The 16,840-nt window shown below is 54.5% G+C and overlaps 1 protein-coding gene across 1 annotated transcript in view; it reads left to right on the top strand.

The window, feature by feature from the left end:
- Window positions 1-16,840, top strand: part of COL11A2 (collagen type XI alpha 2 chain) — an 80,070-nt gene that overhangs the window by 10,503 nt on the left and 52,727 nt on the right. Inside the window, exons 5-9 of the mRNA XM_056866884.1 lie at window positions 1,614-1,824; window positions 5,577-5,739; window positions 5,816-5,953; window positions 7,610-7,717; window positions 11,458-11,805. Coding sequence (XP_056722862.1) covers window positions 1,614-1,824; window positions 5,577-5,739; window positions 5,816-5,953; window positions 7,610-7,717; window positions 11,458-11,805 — 968 coding nt within the window. The remainder of the gene's footprint in view (window positions 1-1,613; window positions 1,825-5,576; window positions 5,740-5,815; window positions 5,954-7,609; window positions 7,718-11,457; window positions 11,806-16,840) is intronic.

The raw sequence follows: 16,840 nt of genomic DNA, 5'->3' as shown, positions 1-16,840 counted from the left end.
TGGTATCTATATAATGGCTTATATAGAACAGCTGACAGAGAGGAACGACAAGCAGCTCAACACTCTTTTCTCTCCCTGAAGAAAACCTATAAACAAATTGTCGCTCACTAAAAGAAAGAAAACATTCGGGCATCATGGAGGAGTGTCATACAGGCAGCCAAAGAGAGGAACTCCTCCCAATTCTGGAAGCTGATATCAAGACACTCATCTAAGGAGTCATCTCCTTTAGAGTCGCATATTTCTTCGGCTGTATGGGCAACTCACTTTCAGGATATGTATAAAGAGTTTTCTCTGGCCCCCTCCTGAGAGAGGATGGAGGACCTGCCCGTATGGCCCCCTGTCTCCTTAAGGGAGGCTGAGTCCTTGATTGACCAACTTAGACCAGGGGAAGCCCCAGGTGCTGATTTTATTCCACCCGAACCTCTGAAGAACAACAAAGACTGGGGGGGGGGTCTCCTTTCCTGGCATCGTTTTTCACCTGTATAGATAGGACTGGACACATGCCAAAGGACTGGGGCAGGGCGATTGGGGTGCCATTTTTTAAGAAAGGGAAGAGGGGCAAGAGGGGCGGGGCAGGTCTTTTCTCGTAAGAGAGCCCACAGGTTCTGCCCTCTCCGCTTTTCCCTGGAGCCTTTCTTGGTTGGCCTCTGTCCAGGAGGGGCCCCCTGAGCCCTTGGCCGGTCCCCGTCTCCGCCACTTTAGCTGTGGCATTCTAGCCGAGGTGTGAGGGTGGTAAACCTTTTGGGCTACTTTCGCCAGAGCCATTCACATCACTGGCATGCTCTGTGTTGGGGGTGGGCAGGGGGGAGAGAAAGAGACAACCCATCTCCTGCTTTTTTTCCCTTTTGCCAGTCTTGTACTAGCCTCTGGAGCATGTGTACATGCTTCATGTACACATGAAGCTTCCTGATACTGAATCAGACCCTCCTTGGTCCATCAAAGTCAGTCTTGTCTACTCAGACCGGCAGCGGCTCTCCAGGGTCTCAGGCAGAAAAGGGTCTTTCCCATCACCTACTTGCCTAGTCCATTTAACTGGAGATGCTGGGGATTGCACCTGGGACCTTCTGCATGCCAAGCAGATGCTCTACCCCTGAGTCACGTCCCCTCCCATGAACACATGAAGCTGCCTTGTACTGAATCAGCCCCTTGGTCCATCAAAGTCAGGATTGTCTAATCAGACCGGCAGCGGCTCTCCAGGGTCTCAGGCAGAAAAGGGTCTTTCACATCACCTACTTGCCTGGTCTCTAACTGGAGATGCTGTTGATTGAACCTGCATGCCAAACAGATGCTCTGCCACCGAGCCACGGCCCCTCCTTCGATTAATCAAATACCAAGGTGGATTCTAGGATGGAGGGCATTTCTCCCCATAGGGTAAGAAGGTAGTGGAAATCCAGTGGCCGTGGGGAACACAGGTAGGGGCCTCCTCAGGTTGCCACTCTTCTGACCCCCGGAGGCTCCAGTGCCTTCCACGGCTGCAGCAGTCGGGAGGTGATGCAGTCATGGGAAAAGCCCCCCCCCCCAGGGATTTCTGGGCCTTTCTCCTGGGAAGCCCCCTTGCTTGAGGGGTCCCTTTCTGTTGCACGGCCGTCCTCAGCCTGCCTTTCCCTTCCCAGGTAAATTCCCAGAGGACTTCTCCATCATGGCGCTGGTGAAACCCAAGTCCGGCCTGCAGGCCTTCTTGCTCTCCGTCTACAACCAGCACGGCACCCAGCAGCTGGGCGTGGAGCTGGGCCGCTCGCCCGTCTTCCTCTACGAGGACCACAGTGGCCGCCCGGCCCCCGAGGACTACCCTATCTTCCGAGGCGTCAACCTGGCCGATGGCAAGTGAGTGCCTGCCTTCCTCTCCCTCTCCTCTCCAGTGTGGTGTCGTGGTTAAGCGTGGTGGTTTGGAGCGGTGGACTCTGATCTGGAGAGCCGGGTTCAATCCCCCACTCCCCATGAGCGGCGGAGGCTAATCTGGTGAATTGGATTTGTTTCCCCACTCCTACGCATGAAGCCAGCTGGGTGACCTTGGGCTAGTCACCGCTGTCTTAGAACTCTCTCAGCCCCACCTACCTCACAGGGTGTCTATTGTGGGGATTGGAAAGGAAAGATGATTGGAAGCTGGTATATTCTCCCTTAAGTGGCAGAGAAAGTCAGCATATTAAAACCAGCTCTTCTTCTTCTTCTTCTTCTTCTTCTTCTTCTTCTTCTTCTTCTTCTTCCTGTCTTCTTTCACCAACTCGTGTTCATCCATGGTTCTTCATGGTTCTTTGACCCTGGGGTCCTAATTCAATGATTAAGCTGGGATTGTCCTCTGTCAGGAGTTGTAAGAGTTGTTCAGCAGTGGAATGGGCTGCCTAGCGAGGTGGGTGAGCTCCTTCCCCCACTCTGGCAGTCTTTAAGCAGAGGCTGGACAAGTTCTTGGCAGGGATGCTCTAGGCTGCTCCCCCATTGAGCAGGGGGTTGGACTAGATGGCCTCTATGGCCCCTCCCAACTCTATGGTCTTTTATGCACGGCTGTTTCACTTGCCGTCACCCCTTCGACGACTTTGGGTCTTTGTGTTGATTATGCATGCCGTTTCTGACCATCAGAGGTTGCCTCACTCTCCCACTGCGTTTCCCCGCATTTTGCCCACGTTTTCAAATTTGAGATAAAACAGTGAAAACATGGGCAAAATGCAGGGAAGCGCAGGGGGACGGCGAGACAACCTCTGACAGACGGAAACGGCATTCATAATCAACACAAAGCGCCAAAGTAGTCGGAGGGGTGATTGCGAGTGAAACAGCCATGCACAAAAGACCTATGATTCTATTATTCTAAGTAGAGCTTAAGGGGAAGAAGGAGAAGCTCTTGGCAAAGCAGGGGTCCAGAGCCAAGCCACAGGTGGGCTTCTCGGCAGATCCACCAAGAAGCTGAGAGGGGCCTTCCAGCCGGGGCAGGTTGTGGCTCACCCCACTCGGTCCTTTTCCAAGTGGCTCTTTCTAGTGCCAACAGGGCCGCCGGCTTTTTCCCTGTGGCACCAACAACTTTGTGAGACACCCGATTCCAACAGCAAGCAAAGTTTATCATGAGGGCAGAGGCAGCCGAGGGAGAAGCGTCATCTGATAAATTCTCGCTAGGCTGTTCATTGTTAAAGGCACAGAAATGAGCCCTGAGAGGATCATTTTGGGCTCCTGAAGGGTTTACGCTTCTTCAGTCAGGTGCAAGCAGATTTGTAAATGGGGTTCTTGTACGGCACCTGGTTCTCCAGAAAAACCTAGCAGTGAACACATGAAGCTGCCTTATACTGAACCGGACCCTGGGTCCATCAGAGTCAGTGTTGTCTACTCAGACCGGCAGCGGCTCTCCAGGGACTCAGGCGGAGGTCTTTCACATCACTTACTTGCCTGGTTCCTTTAACTGGAGATGATGCTGGGGATTGAAGCTGGGACCTTCTGCATGCCAAGCAGATGCTCTACCACTGAGCCACGGCCCCCTCCCCAGTGCCCATCCACCAGGGGAATAACTGGCTAATTGTCCGTCCTTGTGTTTCTGGAAGGGGGACAGAGTGATTACTGCTTTTCACTTTGCTTTCACAGGCGCTGCTCGCTATTTTATTTTAATTTTTATTATTGTAGTTTTATAACGGTGCTATGGCAATTGTAAAAATAATGGAAGAAAAGTTCTTAATTCCCCCTACCTGCAAAAACAAAACAAACAAACAAAAAACCCTAGGACTGCTCATTATTTGTGGATTCATGAATGAATGCCCGGAACAGAAAGCGAAGGGAAGGGGAAAAAACTTTGGTGGTGGTGGAGGAAAGGGCTGTCAAGTCAGAGCTTCTAGAGTGACGCCCGGGGTGTCTTCCTCTCCCCCTTTGAGACAGGAACAACTTTCTCAGTACCTGTGGGTTTTTTTGGGGGGGGGAAACACATGCATGCGCATGTGCACTTTCTCCCCGGCCCTTCACGAAGTGCCACCAGAGACCCTCAAAACCAGCTGGCCAGGGAGGAATGGGTAAACCATCCTGTGTGTGTGTGAGCACAGAAGTGAAGTGACCAGGCTGGGGCTGGGGGGTTAGTATGGGGGGAGGGATGAAGTACAGCTGGCAGTGAGAGTTCTTGAGGTCCCCAAATGTGTTATGGCAGATTGAGGACAGGCAGAGTGAAATACTTCTTCATGCAGCGATGAACTTGTTTATTGGAATTCCTTGAGCTTTAAGAATGGAGGTTTCTAGTCCTCACTAGACTAGAGGCCCAGAGACATGTTTCATCCCCAGGCAGGGGTGGGGCTGGAAGGGGGATTTCAGTTCCCCAAATTAGGAGTTCACACAGCCGGGGGGGCTGGAAGGGGGATTTAAGTTCCCCAAATAACCATCTTCAAGTACTTGAAGGGCTGTCATTTAGAGGAGGATGGGGCCGAGTTGTTTTCTGTTGCCCAAGAAGGTCAGACCAGAACCAACGGGTTGAAATTAAATCAAAAGAGTTTCCGTCTAGACCACTGGTTCCCAACCAGGGGTCCATGGACCCCCAGGGGTCCGCGAGAACTAAATTAAGGTCTGCGAAACAAAGTTATAAACCCATAATAAATTAATATTTTCAATTAAAAGTTCTCTATTATAAAAATATATATTCAAATATTATTCTAAGTTTAATGTTTAACTAACAGTTATGATTAAAGTTTATTTTCAAATTCTCAGAATTTTTATTTTGAACCTTGGGGTCCCTGCACCGAACAAAAAAGTCCTAGTGGTCCCTGGTCAAAAAACGGTTGGGAACCACTGGTCTAGACATTAGGAAGAATTTTTCTAACACTTAGAGCGGTTCCTCAGTGGAACAGGCTTCCTCGGGAGGTGGTGGGCTCTCCTGGATTTGCTTCCCCACTCCTACACACAAAGCCAGCTGGGTAACCTTGGGCTAGTCACAGCTCTCTCAGCCTCACTTACCTCACAGGGTGTCTGTTATGGGGAGGGGAAGGGAAGGTGATTGTAAGCCAGTTTGATTCTCCCTTAAATGGCAGAGAAAGTCAGCATATAAAAGCCAACTCTTCTTCTTCTTCTTCCTTCCCTGGAGGTTTTTAAGCAGAGGCTAGATGGCCATCTGTCAGCAATGCTGATTCTGTGACCTCAGGCAGATCATGAGAGGGAGGGCACCTTGGCCAACTTCTGGGCATGGGGTAGAGGTTGCTGGGGGTGTGGGGGGTGAAGGTAGTTGTGAATTTCCTGCATTGTGCAGGGGGTTGGACTAGATGACCCTGGTGGTCCCTTCCAACTCTATGATTCTATGAAATAGCTCCTTGCGCCTCCAGCTGAGGTCGATGGGATTGTGCAAAGAAGGAGCGCTTCTGCCTGGGGAGATCCAGCCAACCCTGCAGTGTATCTTCCTTCCTCGCTTTCCTTGGGGCTTTGCCGCCATATAAACTCTGCCCCCCTCTGCCCCACAGGGGATAGGGAGCCCCCCAGTCCGGCTCTTCCTTCCGCTGCCCCTCCTCAGGGTCCCTCAAGCACCGCTGCTGCCCCCCCCTTCCTGACTTCTCTCCCTCAGGTCTGTTCTGGTGTGTGTGGGGGTCTCCTTCCTCTTGCACAGCCCCCCACACCCCTCCTGTCTCCCCCAGGTGGCACCGAGTGGCGCTGAGTGTGAGCAAGAAGCAGGTGACACTCTTCCTGGACTGCAAGAAGAAGATGTCGCGGCCGCTGCCCCGCGGCGGCCAGCCGGTCATCGACACCCGCGGCATCACCGTCTTTGGCACCCGCCTCCTGGACGAAGAGGTCTTTGAGGTAGGGGCCCCTCCCTGCCCCCTCGCCCCGCCCCGCCCGGGGGCCAGGCGAGGCTCACCCCCTTCTCTCCCCGCAGGGCGACATCCAGCAGCTACTGATCTCTACCAGCCCCCAGGCCGCCTACGACTACTGCGAGCACCACAGCCCCGACTGCGACGCTGCTGCCCACAAACCCCAAGCTCAGGAGGCCCAGCAGAGGCCCAGCAGGCCCCAGGTGAGTGGCAGGGCTGAGCCAGGAGAGGGAATTGGTGCAGCGGGTGGCTCACATCTGTCCCTCCACGCTACCGGCAGGCATATCTGGCACCAGCCTGCAAAAGCAGTGGGACGAGGAAGAGGCCTTTGCTTGGCCAGGTTGAGCAACGGCCCACCTGCCTAGAGAGGCGTATTTGGGGGGTGCATTGGGTGCGAAGCAGCACCTGGGAAGGCTGTTTGGGGTGGGGCTGGCTGGCCCCACCCCAAAGCTCCATCCGCTCACGGGTTCTGCTGGCACGGATCCTGCCCCGGGGGGGGGGATGCACCATGTCCCCCCCCCCAAAGGATATTTACCGTCCAAGACCCTCCAGTTGCCAGGGATCCTGGAGCACAGCAATTCGGGCATTTTTGTCTAGGCACAAATGTTCCGGTGCCTGCGTTGGTTTATATCTTATTTCCTTTATTTATTGTTCCCCTTTCTCACTGGGGCTCAAGGCAGATTCCACAGTGTAAGTTGACGCCGTCAGTAGAGGGAGCCTTCTAAATAAGCCACGCCGCGGGAGCGCCAAAATTTAAAGCACAGCAAGAACTGTGAGGCACGATACGTTCAACGGTGCAGTGAGAGCAGGGCAGGGCGCCTGCAGCCAAACAGGATCACCCGCGGCCGTTCTCCTGTGCCGTGCTCCACTGCATGGTTCCCTTTGCTGGCTTCAAAGAAAAGCCAGAGGTTGCCATCTTTGTTCATTCTTAAGAATGTCAGAATAGCCATGCTGGATCAGACCAAAGAGGGAGGGGCCGTGGCTCGGTGTTAGAGCATCTGCTGGGCATGCAGAAGGTCCCAGGTTCAATCCCCGGCAGCATCCCCAGTTAAAGGGACTAGGCTAGTAGGTCATGTGAAAGACCCCTGCGTGAGACCCTGGAGAGCCGCTGCCGGTCTGAGTAGACAATACTGACTTCGATGGACCCTCAAGGGTCTGGTTCAGTAGGAGGCAGCTTCATGTGTTCATGTGTCCAGCCGGTCCCGCATCCTGTTTCCCACAATGCCCAAACAAGCCACGCGGGTGACGGCCCCCTCTTCTCTTCTCCTCCACCCACACTGGACTTGTGGAACTCACTGCCACAACACGGTCACTAGCTGAGGCTGCTTGAGGGTTAGAGGAGAGTTCTATGGGTGGGCATTGGCCATTGCTGGCCGTGTGGAACCCATGGGGGGGTGGTCAAATTGCCATCCAATCTGCAAGAAGACTTTAGTTCTTCCTGGAGCAGTGGCTTCTCAGCTTTGGGGACCCCCCCCCCCATCCCGACCTGGGTTTTTATGAATGCCACTAAATCTCCAAGAAGATACCCCAGAAGCGGGAGCCCCTCCCTGTCCCAGGTCCTGCCGATCCAGGAGAGCTTCTGCCCCCAAACCACTGGTACATGCCCTCTGGAGCATTTTCCTCACCCCAACGTATCCCGAGTCCCAAAGATGTCTCTCCGCAGGCACCTCCAGGACTAAAAGCAATGGGATTAATCTGTAGGAAGGGATAAGACGGGTCAAGTCTGTGTCTTCTGCTTTTCCTGTGCTAATTTGGCCCCGTCAGGAATCCTCCGTGGCCGGAGAGCGCCCTTCCCTGAGGTGGGCCGTCACAAGGCCTTAAAAAAGGAAGAAAGACTCACCTCTCTTGCTTTTCTTCAGTACTCTGTTGAGGACGCGGAGGACTATTACGGGTACACCTACTATTACGGCCCTAGGCAGGACGGGACGGATTCTCCCCTGGTGCCGCCGGGGGGAGCCAGTGAGCAGGTAAAGGGAGGGGCAGTTTCTGCTCCTCCCCAGAACATCTGTCTATCTGTCCTCCTCGTGTGGCTGTGCAATCCATCCGGTTTGTCCCAACCACGTCCATCTGTCTACGTCTACCCATTTGTTTCGTCCTTCTCTACTACTCTGTGGCTGGCAGGGAAGTCCATCTGGCTCTTTTGGCCCTGAGGCCCCCTCCCTCCCCCTCCAAGGGAGGGAGCAGAGTTTGGGGTGGCACGCGATGACGGAAGACAGTTTGGCTGCAAGCGACTCTTGAGTTTTTCTAAGTGGATGAAGGAGGGAGAAGGATGAGGCAAGGGGCTATTGCTGGGTTGGGGGTGGTTGTTTGCTGGGGGCCACACAACTGCGATAGAGGATTTGCTTGTTTTTTTTTTTTTAAGCCAATGCCATAGCTTGGGTGGTCATCCCCATAATTTCCCTCCCCCTCCCCCACGCAAATGCAGAATCTTTGTTTGCTCACTCGGCAGCAGTTGTTTAAGCCATTCTCCCTGTGTGAAGGCTTCGATCGCAGTTGCAATGCATTGCATTCTGTGTAGTCCTCTGCAGACTGCAGAGCCCATGATGCAGTGTAGCTGCAAAACACATTCATGCAGGGACATCGGGGGCATTTGCAAAACCAAAGAGTTCATTTGATGCAGATGAGAGCTGTCACAGCTTTGTGGGCCTGAGAGATTTTCTGGGCGAATCCGTGGCCCTGGAAACAGAGGATGGGATTCATGGTGAAATCCCACAGGTGGGAGGAAATCCCACAGGTGCAGTTTCCCATAAACCATGTGTTTATTTTATCCAAAAGAATTGTACTCCGTTTTTTCTGTGGAGACGGGACGAGTCAAGTTCTCCTTCAAAGAGGCGGCCTGTGTCAGAATGACGACGGCAGCACCGGCCCCTGTTTCTGGGGACGAAATGTTGTGACCACGCCCAGCACAGGGCCACGGGCTTCCAAGTTTTCTACTTAACAGCCGGCTGGCTGAGATGCAGATGCCGAGAAGCAGAGTTGATCCAGGGTCCTGGCCGATCCTGGATACGGTCAGGGGAGCCAAAAGGACCAGCCGTTCAGTAACAGCCTGGGATGGAAACTCTCCCCCCCCCTTTGCCCAGATGTAGGGCTCGCCTGTCCAAGATGGCACCGGTACAGACATGTTTCCATGTCTTTTACCATGTGCAGAATTTATGGTTCTGTTCATTCATGAGCGGGGAGAACGTGCCCTTTGCCAGTGACGTCGCTGTTCTCACCTTCCTGGCTGAAGTCAGCAACTTTTGCTGCTAGTTCTTCACAGACTGACTCGAACCGACTGAATTCAGGTTAGGTTGGTGACAGGATTGGCCCCGTGTCCTGGTTAACAGGATTGGCCCAGTGTTTTTAAAAACTGTTTCCTTCCAGCAGCATTTTTCACAGACAAACTGCTAGTTGACACACGTGACATTTCCCTGCTCATAAGTAAACTGTTTTTCCAGAGAGTCGTTATATTTGAGCACGTTTGGAAAATGCCCTTTAAAATGTTCTTTTCTGACACAGGTCTTTTATGCACGGTTGTTTCATTCACCCTCACTCCTCCCAACGACTTCGGGCCCTTGTTTGGGTCGTGCATGCCGTCAGAGGTCGCCTCGCTCTCCCCCTGCGTTTCCCCGCGTCTAGCCCGCGTTTTGAGGGGCCGGTTTTGTCTCGAATTTGAAAACGCGGGCAAAACATGGTGAAACACAGGGAGAGAGCGAGTCAGCCTCTGACGGTCGGAAACAGGATGCACGATCCAAACCAAGACCCGAAGTCGTCAGAGGGATGACGACGAGTGAAACAGCCATGCATAAAAGATATGGGTGCAAACGGCTTTTCGACACCCCTTCTCCGCTTCCTGAGAAGTGGAATCTGTGTGTGCTTGGGTAGCGGAGGGGGCGGCTGCCCCTAGGCATGCCTACGTTGAGGGTGGGCGTGTGCCCTAATTGACTCCTGTACCCTTGCGATGTCACGGGCAGGCTCCCAAAACACCCCTCCCCTGCGCCCAGGAGCTGAATGTTGTCTGAGCTTCAGCCGCTCGCTGGCTGATTTGTTTGATATTTCACATATTTAGATTCCCCCCTTCCTCCCAGACAACTGGGACTCCGAGTGCGTAACGGATTAAGAACCATCTAAGTTCAAAACATTCACTACGAGGCCTTGGAAATGTATTGCTTTTATTAAATGACCTGCGTGAGATCCCAGCCACTCAGCTGAGTTTCGGGAGGGTCGTCGTGTTGGACTGCGGCGGAAGAGCTGGATTCGAGTTCAGTTAGCACCTGAGAGACCAACCACATTTTAGGGATCTGAGCTTTCCGAGAGTCCCAGCTCTGGTATCTGACAAAGGGAGTTTCTGACTCTCCAAAGCTCATCCTCTGAATACCTCGTCGGTCTCTACGGTGCTCCTGGACTCGAATCTCGCTCGGTCTCTTAAGAAAGAGCCGCCAAGCGACTCCGCATTTCAGCCCTTACGGCAGGGGTGTCAAACGTAAGGCCTGCGGGCAGAATCCGGCCCCTTGAGAGCTCTTATCCGGCCCGCGAGCCAGCCAAGGGCAGCCCCACCCCCCAATCTCAACCAACTGACCAAGTGACCCATCTGTCACGTCCGGTGCTTGTTTGACCCCCTCCCCGCCCCACCTTGCGGGATAGCAGACGAGGCAGAGCCTTCCTGATTCCTTTGAAGGGGCCGTGTTTATATGAAGCGTTTGCACGCCGCTCCCTTAATAAACATTTCCAAGGCCACTTCCAACAATCACAACAAATTTGTAGCAGCAAAACCCTGAAATTAGTAATAAGTTAGCTCTGGGGTTAAGTGAAAAACAACTGTGCAGAAAACTGAACTCTGAAAGAGCAGCAAAACCACGGGAAACCACGCTCTAACCATGCGGCTAAAACGGCAGCGTGAAATTGATCTGAAAACGATGCCCCGTGCCGGGGGCAACTCCTCCGAACGGCATAAACGAGTCTCCCCATAGGCTGGATGGTGTTGAGCCTTCTGCTCTGCCCCCCCTTCCGCGTTTTGTCACGAGCCCCGTTCTTGCTTCAGAAACCAGGGCTGGGCTGGCTGTGGTGGAGGCAAACCCCGTCCCACCCACCCCGGAGGGCATAAAACCCCACAGTCAGCCATCTTGGGTTATGAATGGGGTGGGGAAGGTGTGGGCAGGGGCTCACCTGTGCTAGGTGAGAGGGTCAGAGAGGGGCATCCACTTCCTCTGCACCAAGACGAGGGGCCCAGGGCAGGTGGGCAGTTCCGGGCTCCCTTCCGTGGCCTTTCTTGTGGCCGAGGGGTGAGTGGGGGGCTCCTCAGCTGTGGCGCCTTGCTTCGGGCCCCTGTGAAGGTCCGGAGGGCATGCCCCCCCCCCGAGTGGGCCAGGGCTTCCTTCTGCCTGAACTGGCCGAGATTCGGCATGGCAGTTTTGTGAGTCGGATGATGGCTGAGCGAGCGTGGGCAGGGTACTCTGCACAGGCTCAGACTCTGGCTTTGCTTAATATGTGGGTTGGTTGGGCCAAATTCCGTGGCTTGGTGCCAGGCAGGATGTAGGAGGGAAGGGCGGATGTGGGGGGTGGGGTTTGGGGGCAGCCGGCCCCTAGGCTGTTGCTGCTGCGAGACTCACGCCCGGGTTTGTCTTTGCTCTCTGTGCCTGTTGCTTTTCTTCTTCATCATCCGCCTCATCATCACCATCATCATCCTCACCATGACCTTCACCTCTTCCTTCGCGGCCACCATCACTAGAAAGCAGCCAAGGCCAGGACCCCCGCCAAACCCAAACCGAAGCAGCCCCAGAAGCGCCAGCTGATGGGCACGTCGCCCAGCTATGCCAAGACGGGGACCAAAAATGGGAAGTACCCCAGTAACTCGAAATATCCTGGCAACGGGAAGTCCCCCAACAACGGGAAGTATCCCGGCAACGGGAAGTCCCCCTCTGGCAATGGGAAGTCCTACAGTGGGGGCGGCGGCAGCACCACCAAGGCGACTTCCGGGGGCAAATCCTCAGCCACGAAAAACTCCCTGGGCAAAAGCGGGAACCAGGCCTACGCTGGCGCTGGCGGCGTCCGGAAGCAGGGCAACAGCTACCAGCAGGTAGAGCAAGAGGAAAGGATGCAGACCGGTGCCAGGCACGGCCTGGGATCCTGGGTGGAGGGCAAGGAACACTGCCCTCTCCCCCCAAACACCCCACCCCTGTCTTCCATGTATGTCTCTCTCTCTGTGTCCCCCCCACCCATCTGTGTGCAACGGTGTCTCCGTTAACTGTGTCGTGCATGTTCCCGAGATATGGGGTCATTGGGAAGACGTCCCAGGCGAGGGGAATGTCAGAGCCAGGAAACTTGTGAACGCGACGCTCCCTGTTGAGCCGAGGCTGGGCAGGAATCAGGACAATCCCTGCCCCACCCTCCAGTTTCTGGCTCTGCGTTTCTCTTGAACGTCCCCTTCCCAAATACAGACCCCCAACCCCATACAGTACTGGCTTCTTTATCCCAGTGAGAGGTATGGTTCTGCCCCCCCCCCAAGATCAATTTGTTCCGTGGTGGAAAAATGATCTAGGATGGGGGATTCCTCCTCTTCTGCCTTCAGGGCGCAAGAGAACAGGTCTGTACTAATGGTATCTCTTGTTTTTTCCTTCTCCTGCCCTCCTCTCCCTTTCCTGCCTCATCCCCTTTCCCGTCCATCGATTCAACCCACCTCCACCTCCACCCTCTCTGCTCCCACCACCCCTTCCTTCCACTGGTTCTCCAACGCACCCACCATCCCGTGCGCCCTCGCACCCACCCACACGTTCCACGTGTCTCCCTGGCTTTCATCCCTTCCGCCTCCACGTGTGCTGGTTGGTAAACAACCCACCCCCCCACCCCACCCCAAGGATGTGGGTCTGCTCCCCACGGAGGAGTCCTGGGGGGTTCAGGAATACCATGACTACACCCTCCCACCTGACGCCGAGGTCAACTATTGGGAGGAGAGCCCCGCAGGGGAGGTGTCCTCTCCTGCATCCTTATCGCCACAGGTGGAGGTAAACGCCCCCCCTTCCCTGGCATGAGACTGGAGGGGGGGAGGAAGGCACCGGAGCCGGGGGGGTGGCGGTCCCCCAGGTGGCTCCACCTGCAAAGTGTCTTTAGAAAATGGGTGGGGCTTTTGCCTAGCAACGCTTCTGATTGGCCATTGGAGATTTAATTGGCTTGTGCCAATTAACGTGCTGCGGCAGCCATTTTGGCTCTGGCTCCGCCTCTTGCGGCAGCCATTTTGTCTCCGGCTCCGCCTCTTGCGGCTGCCATTTTGGGGCTGTGCCTGCTGTGGTGTGTCAGAAGCCCAGAGGTTGGGGACCCCCTGCCCCTAGAGGGAGGGGGCTTCTGACAGCTTGCCTGTTCCTGACCCCTTTGGAAAGAGGGTCAGGTGCATCGTAGCGACCTTTACTGGTTGGGGCCAGGTGGGGCAGGGGAAGGGGGCCGGATCCAGAGCGCTCTTTGGGAAGGTGGGGGGGGGCTAGTGGTCCCAGAGCAGAGGTTGGGGTGGGGGTGCTCTGGGCTCTCTGGCGCTGAGCTTGCACGTGTGGCATTGGTTCCCTGGCAAAGGAGGGACGTGGGGGGGAGGTTTGGGGGGCCGAGCACCACGGTCTCCTCTAACGTGTTGTTGGGTCCCTGTCTCGGGTGGGGGGCGCATATCAGGAGGAAGTGTCCGGCCCCCATCCCATCGAGGAGGACGTGTTCGCGGAGGAGGACGTGCCCGGAGAGGGGCCGGAGTACGGCTACGGCCAGGCTAGTTACGGCCAGGGGGCGGAGCCGTCCGAGCTGGGCCCGGGGCTCTCGGCCGAGACCCTCCCCCACAGCGGAGGCGTAAGTGGCGTGCCGGGAGGGCCCCCCCTCTCCTGGCGGGGTCTGGGGGCACTTCCTGGGCGGTGGGCACGCTCCCCTCTCCACTGATGTCGTGGCACCGCTGCGCCTTCCTGTCTGGAGGATCTGCTTCCTGTTTGTTGCAGTGGTCGTTGAGTGCTGTGATGTCACTTCCTCTTGCTATTGGCTGCCGTTCTGATTGGCTGGTGACTTGCACCACCAATGTCCTTCGTCTGTTTGTCGCTGTTCCCCCCTCGTTTTGTTGGTGCCGTTGGCTGCAAAGTTGCAACGTGGCTTCTTGTCCCCCCGCATCTTGCATCTCTTCCTGTTCATTGTGCCTCTGCAGTTTTACCTGTTTTGTTGTGGTGGCCGCGGCTGCAGTTTGTTTTCGTCACTTCCTGTTTAATGTGGCCCGTTTCTGGCTGGTTCCGTGTCACTTCCTGTTAGAAGCTGTCATTTCCTGCCACCTGTGCCACCACTCGGGGAGGGAGGGGCTGCTTCCTTTCCCACACGAGGCTACTTCCTGTTTGCTATGGTGGCTATCGGGTTGCCAACCTCCAGGGGGTGGAAAAGTAAAATGAGACGGCACCGATGACTTAATTGGAAATATAATCACATCAAAGGAGAACAAGGTGCCAAAAAGGCAAAAACAAGAAATGAACAATAAGGCTACAAGATATACAATCATTCAAAAATTCCCGGAAGGTGCATACAAAGTCCTGGGATCGTAACCCACAAAGTGGTGTGGAATCCTCTGCTGAAGGTGCAGTCTACCTGAGTCTTGGAGGAAAAACCGAAGATGAGAGCAGAGACACCCAACACGGATGATGCAGCAAGACAGATCATGGAGCCCCGTGATCAGAGTAGTAAATCCCTGAGATGGGAACCCGGTGCAAATCCCATTTTGCAGGTGCTTTGTCTATCGGGAATTGTAGTCACAATGGATGAATATCTATCTGTAAATATGGGACTATAATGAAGTGATTGTTTAAATAAACAAGCCCCCAGAGCAGCAAAATACATACAATGTACCGTAATACATACCACATTGCTGAGTGAACATACACGACTCATACAGACGGAATGCTAGTGGGCTTCTTTATGTGGGCAAGACCAGCCGACCCGTTAAATTGCAGGTGGGGGAACCCGCAAAATGGGATTTGCACCGGGTTCCCATCTCGGGGATTTTCTACTCTGATCATGGGGCTCCGTGATCTGCCTCGCTGCATCATCCGTGTTGGGCGTCTCCGCTCTCATCTTCGGCTTTTCCTCCAAGACTCGGGTAGACTGCACCTTGAGCAGAGGATTCCACACCACGTTGTGGGTTACGATCCCAGGACTTTGTATGCACCTTCTGGGACTTTTTGAATGATTGTATATCTTGTAGCCTTATTGTTCATTTCTTGTTTTTGCCTTTTTGGCACCTTGTTCTCTTTTGATGTGATTATATTTCCAATTAGTCATCAGTGCTGTTTCATTTTATTTTTCCACCGCTTCCTCAGCACGAGGTAATTTTTTGATTACTTAACCGCCAGGTGGTGGCTGGAGATCTCCCACTATTACAACTGACCTGCAGGCGACAGGGATCAGTTCCCCTGGAGAAAAGGGGGGGGGCTTTGAAGGGTGGACTCTGTGGCACTGGACCCCGCTGAGGTTCCTGCCCTCCCCAGGGCCCACCCCCTAATTTCAAGGACTTTCCCAACCTGGATCTGGCAACCCTAACCCTCCCCTCCCATTCCTTGCTGGTGGCCAGGTGGGACGTGGCAACCCCAGTAGGCGACCCTGACTTCTTGCTCTCCTGCCCTGCCCTCATTTCCTGCCGCTGTTAGTGGTTTTATGCTTGTTATGTGGTGATTTTATTATTTGATTCCTGCCTCCCGTGGTGTCCCGTCTCCTTTATAATGTCACAACCTGCGATGGCGCCACGCTCCTTTCTTCACCTGTCGATATTTGGTTGTGTGGTTTGTGCCATCCTGGCAATCGTAGTGTTGAGTCTCTTCGGTCCTCCCTTCCCATTCTGTGATGTCATCACGTGCCCAATGATGTCATCGCACTACAGGGCCACCTCTGGGAGAGCCCCCCCCCCTTTCCTAGGATGGTCCTAGCGCTGGTCTCAATTACCAATTTGGGGGGAGGGCAGAAGCCCCCAAATGGGACACGGTAATTTGCACGCCACGCTACCACCTCGGAAGGGCACCCCCATCCCTAAATGCCTCCCCCCTCTAGACCTCCTCCCCACAGCATCTGCCTCTGAGGTCGAGGGGCCGAGGGGCCGGCTGCTGGGGTTGTCTGTAGGAATCCCAGAGATCTGGAACGGGGAGGGGGCTTTGCAGGGGTGGGAAGAATCTTTGGGAGCTGACCCCCCCCTTTGTTTGGCCCCTCTCTGATTCAAAAGAGAGACCCTAAAGGGGCCAAAACATCTGGGATTTCTTCTTATTTCAAGCAGGACATCCTCAAAACCAGCCTTCCAAGGCCTGGAAAATGTTCCCGTTAGTTAGTTCAGTCCTGCAGAGCCGCCGGCGTCGTCACCGTTTAATTAACTGCTCATCGGTGATGGCCCCGATCTGAGGACATCCCGGCTGGCCTGGCCTCAAGGACTGAATTTCACGGCATTCACAATGCAGAGGTTACTCCCCCCAAAATCCCACCCCCCAATATGCACGTCTAGGATTTTTTGCTACTTGCATTGTGGGTGATGATCTGAAACTCTCGGATTTATCTCCGTGTACTTAGCAGCAGAGTTTTTACCCAATTCTGCATCGTGAGATTGGCTTCCTCTTTAATCCGGCATTGTGTTTCGTGTTCAGTCCCCCTGGGCCTTACTCAGTTTTTATTCAACGATTCTTCTGGCATCTGCTAATTAGATTTTGCCTTGGACTAAAGTTCACACAACCAAGCTGGGGGAAGCATTTCAACTTGCCCCCCCCTCCAGTTGTGCTCATAGGGGAGCACATGTGAAATGACCATTTTGCACACGCACAGGCCCGCAACACACCAGTGCGTTTTGCAGTTCGTGAGAACCGCAGGCTGCACGGAGAAGCAATGGCTCCACACCAGTTTCCTGCAAGCCCCGATTTGCAGGCGGTTTGGCCATGTCGACCAGCCCCCCCCCCCCGGGTACCCCTGGCTGGAGCTGTCAGGAGAGGGGGCTTGTGGGGAGGAAGCCCTCCCTGAGCACCCGGCAGGGTAGATTGTAGATTTTGAGCCCCCTACTTGTAAAGAAAATTAAAAAGACAGGTCGCATTAAAGCAAATTGCAAATCTTATCAAATGTCCGAAAATGAACAATTGTAA

This window comes from Euleptes europaea, chromosome 1 (assembly GCF_029931775.1).
Source record: "Euleptes europaea isolate rEulEur1 chromosome 1, rEulEur1.hap1, whole genome shotgun sequence".
NCBI lineage: Eukaryota > Metazoa > Chordata > Lepidosauria > Squamata > Sphaerodactylidae > Euleptes > Euleptes europaea.
The sequence above is the reverse complement of the archived record's forward strand: the minus strand, read 5'-3'. Positions and strand labels throughout refer to the sequence as shown.